The sequence below is a fragment of the Lepisosteus platostomus genome, chromosome 1 (genome assembly GCF_059453375.1).
Source record: "Lepisosteus platostomus isolate fLepPlt1 chromosome 1, fLepPlt1.hap1, whole genome shotgun sequence".
Classification (NCBI taxonomy): Eukaryota; Metazoa; Chordata; class Actinopteri; order Semionotiformes; family Lepisosteidae; genus Lepisosteus; species Lepisosteus platostomus.
In genome coordinates this window covers 69,087,510-69,101,915 of record NC_142611.1, presented here as the reverse complement: position 1 = coordinate 69,101,915, position 14,406 = coordinate 69,087,510, and the positions used below count along the sequence as shown (strand labels likewise).

At 51.1% G+C, this 14,406-nt stretch overlaps 1 protein-coding gene across 1 annotated transcript; it reads right to left on the bottom strand.

Annotated features, from left to right (window-relative positions):
* Positions 1 to 2,893: 2,893 nt before the first annotated feature.
* On the bottom strand, positions 2,894 to 7,489 carry LOC148678623 (tubulin alpha-1B chain-like). The gene is made up of 4 exons (XM_088635240.1): positions 7,337 to 7,489; positions 4,541 to 4,763; positions 4,290 to 4,438; positions 2,894 to 4,171 (listed from the first exon to the last, which is right to left on the bottom strand). The coding sequence occupies exons 1-4, from the start codon at positions 7,337 to 7,339 to the stop codon at positions 3,191 to 3,193; spliced, it is 1,356 nt and encodes a 451-aa protein (XP_088491366.1). The 5' UTR covers positions 7,340 to 7,489; the 3' UTR covers positions 2,894 to 3,190.
* Between the last annotated feature and the right edge of the window lie 6,917 nt (positions 7,490 to 14,406).

The window sequence follows — 14,406 nt, the reverse complement described above, 5'->3', positions numbered from 1 at the left end:
AAAGCATCGAACCTGGGTGTAACGGGACATCACCTCCGAAACTTAAGCCCAAACCTTGCCGCTCGTCCTTACAGGCTCGCCACTGGGCCACTCATGCCTGTTAATTACACTCACCTCGAGTTTAAGTGGCAGAGACGCTCCAGTTGCGCATTTGAGTTTGACAAAAAGGCTGTGAATTTAACCCTGTGAAGTAGTAATAGCTTATTTCGGCCGCAAGAGGGCGGGGTTCGCTGGGGAAAAAAAAGCAGCCACCTCACATGACGACGGGCGCAGCACAGCAGGAGCGAGACTGGCAGAGCATTGTGGGAATCTGCGCGCACTGGTATAAGAAAAAGCAAACATGCTGGAAACGTTCACTCTGAAATTCGTTTTTTTTTTAATTCAAGTTATTGTTAAAGTGTCTCTAACACATACCTTGGAATCACAAGTTCTGCGGCTGAGCTTCGGAAACCGTATCGGAAACGTCGTTCACACCAGCTGGTTTCTGAATAAACGTTTATTCCAAATACAAGCATGTTTAGTTTTTCTTGAGTGGTTTTTCTCGGTGTGTATTGACAGCTGGTTACACAAGGGATAAGGGGAAATACTTGACACCTGAATGCATGGTTGATTTCTTCTCTGTTGTAGATACAGCTGACTTGGTAATGGGTATATATTTTCATAAGGTGCCGTTGGCCCACTGAGAGCAGACCACCACCTCGTACACCTGAGAGGACAAACAGAACCTGCTCTGGTAAATAATGTGAAAGTTTAGCCATCGTGGCCTCTAGCCAAGACACAGCTTGTTTCTCCCTGAAAAACATAGCATTACATTTAATATAGCGCTTTTCTGGACACTCCACTCAAAGCGCTTTACAGGTAATGGGGATCCCCTCCACCACCCCCAGTGTGCAGCCCCACCTGGATGATGCAACGGCAGCCATAGTGCGCCAGAACGCTCCCCACACACCAGCTATCAGTGGGGAGGAGAGCAGAGTGATGAAGTCAGTTCATAGAGGGGGATTATTAGGAGGCCATGATAGGTAAAGGCCAGGGGGAAATTTGGCCAGGACACTAGGGTAATACTTCTACTCTTTTTGAGAAACACCCTGGGATTTTTAATGACCACAGAGAGAGTCAGGACGTCGGTTTTACATTTCATCCAAAGGACGGTGCCTTTTTACAGTATAATGTCCCCATCACAGTACTGGGGCATTAGGACCCACACAGACCACAGGGTGAGCGCCCCCTGCTGGCCCCACTAACACCTCTTCCAGCAGCAACCTTAGTTTTTCCCAGGAGGTCTCCCATCCAGGTACTGACCAGGCTCACACCTGCTGAGCTTCAGTGGGCTGCCAGCTGTGAGTTGCAGGGTGGTATGGCTGCTGGCAAGCGCAAGATCTGCCTTCTCCCTCAGGTCTAACTGACCAGCAGCCCAGGGGTCAGAATTGCCCGGTGGGGCTGTGAAACCAGCTGTGATCCTCGAGATCTGGGGGTGTCGGAATCAACTGGACCCTTGATCGCTTTTCCTCCTTCGTTCCCGATACTCCAGAGCTCCAGCAGCGAGGGAGAAACCCAAATGCCAACTGTGGGACACAGCATCCGACTGAGCTCAGCAAACTCCCGGCTTGCTGTGCTCCGTTCTGTTCTTCCTGAAGGCGGAACGACTCTGTTTGTGCTCTGATCCCTCGCCGCTGCTCATCAGGTGGCACGAAGCCCGTCCATTCGAATTAACCACACCAGAGAATTACTGGGCCACCTCAAAGCCAGGCTTAGCGCTGCGGTAAAGAGCTTGCCCTGGACTACTGCTGAAGGCCCTGGAGAAGCGACACAGGCTCAGGGAACGTCTTTACCATAGCGTGTCAGCTGCCCAGCGTAATCACCGCCACCTTCACACTCAACCCAGATAAGACTCAGCTCGGAACCACCGAGTGGAAATGAGTCAGGTCACTAAACAATGAATCCTGTCAGCCTCAACTGTCCCCACTTACATCCCTGTAGAGATAAAACAATCTGTTTCAGTGCCAATTTGCTTAATGTATTCTGAGGAGCTTTACTTCAGTCAAGTGAAGAACAATTGTCAATGTCCCAGAGGAAAAAAAACAGGGACACTGGAGGGAAAATCAAATAGAGCCGTAAGCTCCAAACCCCTAATTGCCAAGAGAGAAAAGATCAATTTGTGGGACAGTCAAATTCCTCTCTCTTTGCTAGCGTTAATCCCGCATCAGCAGGGTCCGCTTGTTGGCACACCATTCGGTGGTTTGAACCAAATCTTTGAGCTGACGTTGCCATTAACTGCAACCGAGAAATACTCCAACCGGCACATCGCTCCGCCTGCCATCAGAGTGGGAGGCAGGGTGAAGAGAACAAAGTAATGTAGCCAATTCATAGAGGGGGTTTATTAGGAGGAATGGGAAATTTGGCCAGGACACCGGGGTTACACCCCTACTCTTTTCGAGAGACACCCTGGGATTTTTAATGACCACAGAGAGTCAGGACCTCAGTTTTACGTCTCATCCGAAGGACGGCACTTATTTACAGTATAGTGTCCCTGTCACTATACTGGGGCATTAGGACCCACATGGACCACAGGGTGAGCGCCCCCTGCTGGCCCCACTAACACCTCTTCCAGCAGCAACCTTAGTTTTTCCCCGGAGGTCTCTCATCCAGGTGCTGACCAGGCTCACACCTGCTGAGCTTCAGTGTGTTGCAGGGTGATATGGCTGCTGGCTATGGGACAGCCAAACTCCTGACTTATCAATCGTGGACTTCCAGTGATCTCAAGTACAGCACCACCATTAACATGTTTTTTAAAAACAATGCACAATGTTACAATTGATAGTGTTGGTTGCCTTTCCCCCTCAGACCAGATCAATCTCCATCTGTTCAGCATTGTAGACAAAACAAACACCAATTTAGTTTCACAATTTATTGCAGATCATTGTCAGAAGGTGTCAAGACAGTAAGAAGCAAATAACATTTAAAAAAATGATCACAGACATTAAAACAGTGATAAACAAAACCAATCTTGTAAAGATTATTTCCAACAATCACGGCACATTTCTTGTGACCATTTCAGTACCAACAGAACACATACCGCCAGTATGACAAGCCTACTAAAAGTCTCTAAACTAATAGCAGCTGAGATGTTAACTTCTGACTAATGATGAGCATGTTACAGTGATTGACAGGATAGAGTGGCCAATGGAAATTAATACTCCTCTCCTTCCTCCTCCCCCTCTCCCTCGATGGAGTCAACGCCCACCTCTTCATAATCCTTCTCCAGGGCTGCCATGTCCTCTCTGGCCTCAGAGAACTCGCCCTCCTCCATGCCCTCACCCACGTACCAGTGCACGAAGGCACGTTTGGCGTACATCAGGTCAAACTTGTGGTCCAGGCGGGCCCAGGCCTCGGCGATGGCGGTGGTGTTGCTCAGCATGCACACTGCCCTCTGCACCTTGGCCAGGTCTCCACCAGGCACCACAGTGGGAGGCTGGTAGTTGATACCAACCTTGAAACCAGTAGGACACCAGTCCACAAACTGGATGGTGCGCTTGGTCTTGATGGTGGCGATGGCAGCGTTGACATCTTTGGGCACCACGTCACCACGGTACAGCAGGCAGCAGGCCATGTACTTGCCGTGGCGGGGGTCACATTTCACCATCTGGTTGGCCGGCTCAAAGCAGGCATTGGTGATCTCAGCCACAGAAAGCTGCTCATGGTAGGCTTTCTCTGCAGAGATAACAGGGGCATAGGTGGCCAATGGGAAGTGGATACGAGGGTAGGGCACCAAATTGGTCTGGAACTCGGTCAGATCAACATTGAGGGCACCATCGAACCGGAGGGAGGCTGTGATAGAGGACACGATCTGGCTGATGAGCCTGTTGAGGTTGGTGTAGGTGGGGCGCTCGATATCGAGGTTCCTGCGGCAGATGTCATAAATGGCCTCGTTGTCGACCATGAAGGCACAGTCGGAGTGCTCCAGGGTGGTGTGGGTGGTCAGGATGGAGTTGTAGGGCTCCACCACAGCTGTGGACACCTGGGGAGCTGGGTAGATGGAGAACTCCAGCTTGGACTTCTTGCCGTAGTCGACAGACAGGCGTTCCATCAGCAGAGAGGTGAAACCAGAACCAGTACCACCTCCAAAGCTGTGGAAGACCAGGAAGCCCTGCAGACCTGTGCACTGGTCAGCCTGGAGAGAGAAGATGCATCTGGTTGACTACTGCAGAAGACAGATGTGCTCTCCATTCAATCTTCTCAATTCTTAACACGGGTGGTTTGGGCTGTTCAACATTCATTCAGATACCCACCAGTTTGCGGATCCTGTCCAGCACCAGGTCGATGATCTCTTTACCAATGGTGTAGTGCCCACGGGCGTAGTTGTTGGCAGCATCCTCCTTGCCAGTGATGAGCTGCTCAGGGTGGAACAGCTGGCGGTAGGTCCCAGTGCGCACCTCATCTGGGGAGAGACGGGTGAAGGGCTGTGAGCTCAGGGGCTCTGGAACAGGGAGGAAGAGGAACAGCCCTGATCCCCCTCCACTCCACAGCCTGCAGAGCTTACCGATGACTGTGGGCTCCAGGTCTACGAAGACAGCTCTCGGGACGTGCTTGCCCGCTCCGGTCTCGCTGAAGAAGGTGTTGAAGGAGTCGTCGCCACCTCCGATGGCCTTGTCACTGGGCATCTGGCCGTCCGGCTGGATCCCGTGCTCCAGGCAGTAGAGCTCCCAGCAGGCATTGCCAATCTGGACACCAGCCTGGCCGACATGGATGGAGATGCACTCACGCTGTGGAGAGAGAAAGAGAACAGTTAACAGGAGGAACTGGCTCAGAGGCACAAAGGAAATGCAGCAAGTATGTCAAGAGGGCATTTTGTGTATCTACATGCTCTTCATCTAGAAAGAGCACATGCAATCTGATTTTAGATTTTATCACCCCTAAAATCAGATAAGCACATGGAAGTAAAAACTAACGTGGGTTACACCGAGAACTCAAACAAGCACTTTCCAAAGTTCCGACTCACCTCTCCACATTGCAGTTTGATAAGCTTGGAAAATCAGATAGTTAAAGGACTCGTTTGTCATGCAAAACCAAGGAGACCAGTCAAGATATGATCTGTTCCTTGTTGCTTACAGGACTAATTACCTCCCGTCCGTTTATAGCATCTGACAAGAGTCAGATGTGTTTGACTTAACCATTTGAAATGCTTGCCATCTGCTTAATCACTGCAGAATCCTGCAGCCCCCGAGGCCAGAGGGTCAGTTTCCAGTAATCAGAGCCAGCGCCTCACGATCCAGGGAGGCTCCGGGATGCAGTCAGAGATCCTGCTGGGAAGAGGAGCCGCCCCTGTGCGGCAGAGCAGACCCAGAAGCGGCAGGGGGATCACGCCACGTCCTCCAGTCCCCCCCGCCCCCTGCTAGCTGCATGTACACTCGCACATGGGCACTGGGATCCACAGGAATGCGCGTTGCTGGGCAACGGTTACCCTGACAGCACTCGCTCAGAATTCCAATTACGGGGGCGGCTTCTATGCAGGAGAGATACCTGAACAGCTGACTACAAAGAAAAAGCCCAGACAAAGGCCAACGAGCTCATTACCACACTGTGTAGGTTTTGGCTGGTCCCGGAAAATCAGGATGAGAAGGCATCTATCAGAGCCCTGCAGTCTGCATTCCCTCAGCTCTGCACCCATCGGCCTGCGGGCTCAGCCACCCTCGCTCCCCGTCGGCACTGAACGCCTCTCCCTCGTGTGCGCGCTGTGGCAATGCAGTGTGTAGTCACGAACTCAAGCCTCACGTTCAGTAAGGAACCTGTTCAGAGCGCGAGGCAGCGGCGGCTTCCATCCCACTGCCGAGCCCCCCCCCACCCTGCCCGCGGGCCCGACCCGTCAGCACCGCCAGCCGGCTGTCCGATCCGGCTCTTTAATCCAAGCTGCGCGCCGACACGTTCCTGCCCTGCTCGGGGCTTTTAAAGATCATCCCTTGAGTTCAGTGCCAGGCTGTCGCTGTTTTTTTTTTTTTTATCCTGTGAGCAAGACGGTCTCAAAACCTGCCCACTGCCTCAATTCACAAGAACCCCAAGAGGTCTTGCATAAGCCAACAGGAAGCTCTGAACATGTGAAGTGTTTGTGCAGAGGGAGAATTTCACGCTGCTGAGGAAGACTGGAGGGATTTACCATCTTTACCAAGGTACCGGACCAGCTATACTATCACAGCACCACAAACACACAAAATGCACAGGAATACTCGTATTCAGTAAAAATAAAATGGAGGGGAGCGCGTCTTTCAGTTTTTAGAGGAGACTTTCCCGGTTCTCCCGGTCCAGAGAGACCTGCAGAGAACAGATGTTCGCCTGCCCCCCCCCCCAGGAGGGGGGTGAGTTCACCAGCACCGCTCCCCTCCCCCGCTGATGTCTCCGGCTCGCTCTCCGGCCGAATCAGCTCCGCCGAAGCCCCTCTGAAGGGAGAGAGGCCGCGGCTGCTGGGCGATTTCCCGCAGAGACACGGAGACATCTCAGACTCCCCTGTTTCTCCAGCTCACAGAGCACACCGCGGGCTTGAACACGCCGTGCAGAAAGACCGTGAACCCCCGAGTTCAAGCCTGGCTCATCCCCCCATCCCAGCACCACCGGAGAGACTTGACAAGATCCGCCGACAGGTACGTCGGCTCCAGACGTGGGCGTTTGTAATCCTGTCTCTGCCGTTGTATAACGGGCGTCGAGACAGAACCACGCTCATCGTTCAAAAGCTCTAAAAGACTAAGTGGGCAACATTTAAACGTTAAAACTCCTTCCGCCTTCGAAGACGGTCACGTCTTCGGCTGCCGGGGTCTCTCCCGGGTGGGACGGCCGGCGGTTTTCTCTCAGGCTGGGAAAGATGAACGATTTCTACCCCCTCCAGACAGACGTTTATGTTCTAAATTATAATACTAACGTTATGGATGTGCTCATTGCTGCAGCATCGCTCTTCCAAGAACCTGCAATACGAAATCACGTTCCGGCAAGAAACAAATTATTCTATAAAATTAAAATCGCTGCCAGATCACTCTCTCGGGATACCCCCCCCCTCCATCACCCACAATCTGGTGCCCGATAATCCTGCTGCTGCAGCTGTTCGACCGGCTACGGGTTTCTCCCATTCAAATTCAACAGGACGCTCTTCCTGTCCGGGTTTCACCGAACTGCCGGCCGGTGTAGCTAAAAACAATCACGACCGAGTTGCGCACGGACAGCCGTTTCTCTGTTCGCGTTTCGCCTCGCCGCCCGGCAGAAGGTACAGCGCTCTGAGCCAGGCAGGTGCGGGACACCGCCGGGGGAGCGCGATGCGCTGGGAAAGCAGATCTGGAAACGTCACGGTACTCACCATGCTTTCTGTTGAGGTGGGAAAAAAACAGGAGAAAACCAACAGAAGGGGGTGACTTGTGGTGTCTAACGGGGCGGTGCCGTTACTTGACCCGACAGCTAAGAGTCGATGCAGTAACTGGTGGGGGGCGCCCGCCGCGATCCCGCTTTTATGGCAGCACGCGGGAGGACGGGCTTGAATAAATTACTAAACTCGCGCGCGCAGGAGGCGTGAAGCGAGTGACGCGCTGATCAATTATTAACCAGAGCCCAGACGCCTTTATTTGCACGCTTGTATGTATCTTAATCATCGTTATGAGAAAGGCTGGTGTTTTGATGACCCCACAGAACTGCCGATGGTATATTTTAGGATCCGATTAACCAAGCACGCTATTTAATGTCAGCGAATAATGTTCTAAAACCGCAGCCGGTATTTTATTTTAATAACGTCGGAGCTTTACGCTCATGCTCGCGCGAACTAGATTGCGTCACTTTCCAGAACGAACCTACGGTACACAGCCCGGACGACCGACGTGCCCGAGCGGTATTATCACATGGACCGGAGGCACAGAGACGAGGGCTTCTGTACAAACCCTCTGTACTGTATGTGTTAGCTCTGAATCTCAGCCAGCAGATTTACAGCATCTTGCTCAACACACCCGTCCCGGACCAGCAGCAGACTGAGAAGGCAGAAGCTGACTCTGCTCAAATATTTTCAGAAGCCTCTGCAGTTTTTCCCCATACAGGCTGCGGGTATAAGCAGACCAGGACAGGCAGACGCATTCCCAGGGCTGAATACGGCACTACGTGCACTTTACAGCCCAGAAGCAGAAGCAATCCTCTACACAGAATTCCCAACAGTGGGATTGTGAGGACCAGCAGATGACACTCTTCCGGGTGGACACAGAACTGTCCAGCACCGGTCCTGGAGAGCCCAGGTCCGGTCAGTCTCACAGGTCACTGGGGCTGAAACGATTGTTCGATACTGTCGACAATAAAAATATTCCCCTCGTCGATGTTTCGTTTACATTTTCAAACGGGCCTCCCACCTCCAGCGAGTTAATGACGTGACCTGAAGAGGACGGCAATGCTGCTACAGCGTGACTAGAGAACGGGCTGAAGAAAAAACAACAGTAATGGCGGAAAAACCGATAGCCTGGTTAGCAATTAGCATTTGTGCAAAAGGGTTACTATTAGCAAATTCAAATCGCAAACCTTTCATTACTAAGCAACTAGGTGTGGAGTTGTATTTAATTTACAAATACATGGCGCTCGGTGGCGTGGGCGGTGTTCCGACAAACTGAGCTACCCGGTCCTGCTACCCTTACCAACATCCCTGAAGATCACCGTATCCTGTCAGATTATACAAGTCATGAGAATAGCGTTCTGAATAATTAGAAGGATTTAGCAACGGCGAAATACCACAAGCTCTACTGGTTTGTCTATTAGCCTCAAGTTAGCAGAGTTGCAGTTCAATGCTATTGCAGCATATTGTAACGCATACGGCCACCAGTGAGTGTGCACGAGCCAGCTTACCGGAGCGGTGACGTCACCGCCCTTCCCTGTGATAGCAGGGGCTACAGCCGCTGGGCTGACGGGAGATCTCTCTTTAGCTCAACAGGCTGGGTCCCTGTTGAGTGACGCCGGAGGCTCACAGGAGGCGTGAAGCGAGTGACGAGCTGATCAATTATTAACCAGAGCCCAGAAGCCTGGGTCGACCTGATGTGGTGGCGGCAAGGGCGCCCACCTGAACCCCAAGGCGTTACAGTATTTTTCGGTTTGCTGAACCCTCACCATGTGGATAGGAGTCTCTTCAAAGAACTGTATGAGAAGAGAGATAAAGCTGGTCATCCTATCAGATATGAATCTGTGAATAACAACCAGCAATGAGATGTGATCATATATACTGTTTTAAGTATGTATATTAATGTAAAGCTTTCTAATTTGTGATGCCCTGTATTTCTTTGTGAAAAGAAAATAAAGTTATTAAAATCAATCGCTCACCCTGTCGTAGCATTACGTCAAATTGTTTAGCCTAAAAACAAATAGCTTGTCCTGTACACCTGTTCATAGCTTGTCTTGTGAACTACCGTCATGTATACAGAAGCTCACCTCGTGAAATAAAAACACGATCGGAATAGACTACAGTGTTTACCCGGTTAAATGATGCTGCAGCCGAGAGAGAGAGATCATCTACATGTTTATTATTGATCAGTGTTCATCACCGCGGCTCAGATTCACAAATCCTACAGTCCATCCTAGCATTTACTTGCTGCTGTTCTGAGTTCACAGCTGGATTTCAAGGGACTTATTTGAGTTTATTTTGAACTTATTTGAATCCTTTTTTTATTTTATTTTTTATATTTAACTGAACATTATTTTGAATTTTATTTTTGTACAAAAAAGAAGAAAAGTTTTTTTCCTGAAATGTAAGAGTGAAAGACAGTGCAGTCAGAAGATGTTAATAATAATAATTGCTTACACTTATATAGCGCTTTTCTGGACACTCCACTCAAAGCGCTTTACAGGTAATGGGGACTCCCCTCCACCACCACCAGTGTGCAGCCCCACCTGGGTGATGCAACAGCAGCCATAGTGCGCCAGGACGCTCACCACACATCAGCTATTAGTGGGGAGGAGAGCAGAGAGTAATGAAGCCAATTCATAGATGGGGATTATTAGGAGGCCATGATTGATTAAGGCCAATGGGAAATTTGGCCAGGACGCTCTTTTCGAGAAACGCCCTGGGATTTTTAATGACCACAGAGAGTCAGGACCTCGGTTTTACGTCTCATCCGAAGGACGGCACCTGTTTACAGTATAGTGTCCCCATCACTATACTGGGGCATTAGGACCCACGTGGACCACAGGGTGAGCGCCCCCTGCTGGCCCCACTAACACCTCTTCCAGCAGCAACCTTAGTTTTTCCCAGGAGGTCTCCCATCCAGGTACTGACCAGGCTCACACCTGCTTAGCTTCAGTGGGGCTGCCACTTGTGAGTTGGAGGGTGATATGGCTGCTGGCAATGTTAATGTTTAAGTTAAGTTGATACTTTTTCAAAGTTTTGTGTTTCTCATTATTTTATGGAATAAAGGTATAAAGCTGATGAACAAGGCCAAACATTGTCACAGCCTCTCTCATTTACAAGCCATAAGTTGCAGCTAAACCGATGAATCGATTAATCGCTGTAATATTCGCCTGAATAATCGATGATCAAAATATTCGTTTGCTGCAGCCCTACAGGTCACCCAGTTTAGTCAGCTCCTGCTGAATCAAGCGGGTCGTCGGCTCAGTTAAGAGAACTCTGGCCCTTGAAGAGCACTCTGATTCCAGCCCCAGACAATCTCTACATGTCTGAACTGAACAAGCCACCTGCTTCACTCCTGACAATGGAAACTGGTGAACAGATGGTGGGCCTGGGGAGCCCTGCTGTACAGTCTGCCAGAAGCAGGTCTGCTGCCATCATCTGCGGACATCTTGAAAAGTCTCTGCGGGCCAGGCCACGTCCAGATCCTACTTTTATGCCAGTTACGTGCCAGTGTCCTAATTTCATTAACCTCAGGCTCCGCCACAGAACAAGGTTCCCTTTTGCTTTGCTCTCACCTGTCCTAACTCGCTCCTCATGATGGAGTCCTCCCCTGCAGCAGTGTGCTGGCTGAGCAGCTGTCTACACGGCTCCAGGCTGGAGTGAGCAGGAGATTGAAGACATTTTTAGGAACAGGCAGACGGACAGGGGCCCCTAGTCCTGTTGCTCCGGGGACACAGGGGCCCCCAGTCCTGTTGCTCCGGGGACACAGGGGCCCCCAGTCCTGTTGCTCCGGGGACACAGGGGCCCCCAGTCCTGTTGCCCCGGGGACACAGGGACCCCCTGTCCTGTTTCTCCCGGGACAAAGTGGCCTCCAGTCCTGCTATATAAATACTTTCATAAATAATATAATACTGTATTGAACAAAGACGTGTGATTTTTTTAGATTATTCTCAGTAGACTTTCGGGCTGTGATCAACCGTATGTTGCGGGAAGTTCTTCGTCAGAGGAGCAGGACTGTGCAGATTCGGTTGTGTTGATCTCAATGAGGACAGCAACGCGCACTGGGTCTGCCCCGCAGAACAGACACACTGCCAGGGGCTCCCAGCTCCTATACACAGTACACAGGCTCAGAAAGAAGCTTCCTTCACATTTTGAATGTTTGTCCTGTTTTATGGTCTGTTTGTGAGAGTTTGTCCTGTCCTGCCTTGTGTGACAAAAGTTGTTTTCACACTTTGAGAGCTAGTCCTGCCATTAGATGTGATTACTTCTATTCTTATCACCTCCTGGAAGGACATGAGGGAATCAGTTGCTGCAGCTGTTAAAGCAAGTCACCTTCTTTCTGTCTGACTGTACCCTTTGGCGAAGGCTTATTGAACAGATCCCAGCATTTACTCTAGTACCTTCCACAATGTGGTGCACTAGTAATCTTGTAGTGCTGGACATGTTCAATACAGACATATGTGCTGCTTCACCATTGGATGGGGTGTTTCACCGCGTGCCCGCGCCCTGCTGGCTGGCATCCGCGTGCCCGCGCTCTGCCCAGCTGGCTGGCGTCCGCGTGCCCGCGCTCTGCCCTGCTGGCTGGCGTCCGCGTACCCGCGCCCTGCCCGGAGAATGAAGCCGGCTTTGTCAGACCTGCTGTCAGAGAGGAGGGTTTTTCGCCGCTTTGTATCCTTCTGCTGTCCAGGCGCTACTTTATCTCCGCCCGAAGCGAGTAACACCGACGCGTAGTAATGCAACTTGTCTGTTCATCTCGGATGCTTCCTGCAAGGAGTTCCACTTCTAAAGACTTTGAAATATTTGACATTAAAATATTTACTAATCGATGTCCCCGTGACTAACACGCAAGCTCTGCCTGAAACGAGCACGTTACGTTTAGTCTAGAGGCCCGCAGAGCATTTTAGGGTGACAGAACCGAGCGGAGGCGGTGCTCATCATTCAAGTTGGTTTTAACAAAGCGTGCCCGACGCCGGACGGGTTTCCCTTAGCTGTCCCGTCTGAAACATTTCTTTCCGTATTTATAGGAAATTCAGCCACGTTCCGCGCAGTAACGAAACGTTAATATTATCCACCCTGCCACGTTCGATCAGCTTGTCCAGTCCTGGTATCCGGGCTCGTGTTCTGACCAGACGGGGGAGAATCCGGCACAGGACCCGTTTCCGCACACAGGCACGGCCGCGTGGCCCAGAGAGGCTGAGACTGGAAGCGCGTGGCGTGAGGGACGAACACATACCCGACCCCCCCCAACCCCGCTCGGCGACACAGCGCCCGCACCCCGATCACGTCACTGGCCGCGAGGTTGTGGGCGGGGACGGTTCCGCAGAATAATCTGTCACAGTGCAGTGTTAGGAGTAATAAGTAGCTTGGTCTTAACATTTAAATCAAATTCCATGCTATTATTATTATTATTATTATTATTATTATTATAATTATTATTATTACTCCCACCCCTCCCACAGCCTCTTTGCCCTCCTTCCACCTGGGAAAAGAGATCGCAGTGTACGGGCCAGCTCCCAAGGACTCTGGAACAGCTTCTCCCCGCAGGCTGTCAGGCTCCTCAACACCCTGGAATCCACCTGCACCCACTCCAATTCCAGAAACGGGGTTTGAATCCCCCCAGTGTGGTGTGTATATTGTATGATGTATTTTCTTGTAATTTGCACTACTGTATGTGCATCCTGTCCACAATGTGTATGTCAGTGCCCTGTCTGTCCTGTGTGTATTTGCACCGTGGACCAGGAGGAACGATATTTCCTTCCACTGTCTATGGCTAGAATGACAAATAAACGTGAACTTGAACTGGATTGTTATTAACTCTGCTAACCCTCATATCCTCTGATATCGTGGTGATTTTGCTTGTCTTTAACCAGAGAGACCTGCTGTTGCATGCTCTCGATATAATCAGTGGGCTGGCAGAGTGAAGTGATTCCTGCGATTTCTCCCTCCTTGCAGGAAACGTGTTTCAAAGGCAGGCGGCGGTACCTTGTGCTGCCCTCCCACAGCTCTGCTCTCCTGCCTAGCCTGGCTTTAACATCAACCTTGCCCATGTTTCTGTATGACCTAGTTCCCTGTCCTGCTGGCTCACTGCAGCCTGTGGCGTGTCTGTGTCGGCAGGCAGCCTTCCTGCCGCGTGCTGATTAGATCAGGCCCATCGACTATAAATACCCACAGGAGCACTGAGTAATGCCATCGAGCGGATCTGCGCATGTGGGCAGAGCAAGGACCAGGCTAATAGCATTAGCACTGAGAGTGAGCCAGGCTCACGAGGGCGTGAACTCGAAACTAGGGAAGGAGTGCACTCCAGCTCTACCCATCTGGGGCCGATAGGTGTTGCCCAGTAAAGTGTCAGGAAGTGGGGCTGAGATGCGATGGAGCAGCCCCTGCCCATGAGTTCTGCAGGCTGAGGAAGTCACAGAGAAAGGCTGCTTGCTGGCAGCAGTGTCCATGTGGCACCACAGTGGATAAAGCCAATGCAGTCCAAATGAGGGCATAAGACAATTTAAGATTATAAAGCCAGCAGCCATATCACCCTGCACCTGGCAGCCCACAGCAGCTCAGCAGGTGTGAGCCGGGCCAGTACCTGGATGAGAGACCTCCTGGGAAAAACTAAGGTTGCTGCTGGAAGAGGTGTTAGTGGGACCAGCAGGGGGCGCTCACCCTGGAGTCTGTGTGGGTCCTAATGCCCCAGTTTAGTGACGGGGACACTATATTGTAAAAAGGCTCCATCCTTCGGATGAGATGTAAAAACCGAGGTCCTGACTCTGTGTGGTTATTAAAAATCTCATGGTGTTTCTAGATAAGAGCAGGGGTGTTACCCCAGCATCCTGGCCAAATTTCCCCCTGGCCTAATAATCCCCATCTATGAACTGGCTTCATCACTGATCTCCTCCCCACTGATAGCTGATGTGTGGTGAGCGTTCTGGCACACTATGGCTGCCATTGCATCACCCGGTTGGGGCTGCACACTGGGGGTGGAGGGGAGTCCCCATTACCTGTAAAGTGCTTTGAGTGGAGCGCATTTTCTTCGAATGGCAGTAGTGTCATTATCGTACAGAATCCAGCAG

Bases quoted from the DNA above. Each gene is read 5' to 3' on its own strand.
- LOC148678623 (XM_088635240.1), bottom strand. The intron at 4,439-4,540 runs GTAAGCTCTGCA...GTCTCTCCCCAG, and splicing joins CCTGGAGCCCACAGTCATCG to ATGAGGTGCGCACTGGGACC. The intron at 4,172-4,289 runs GTGGGTATCTGA...TTCTCTCTCCAG, and splicing joins TGGACAGGATCCGCAAACTG to GCTGACCAGTGCACAGGTCT.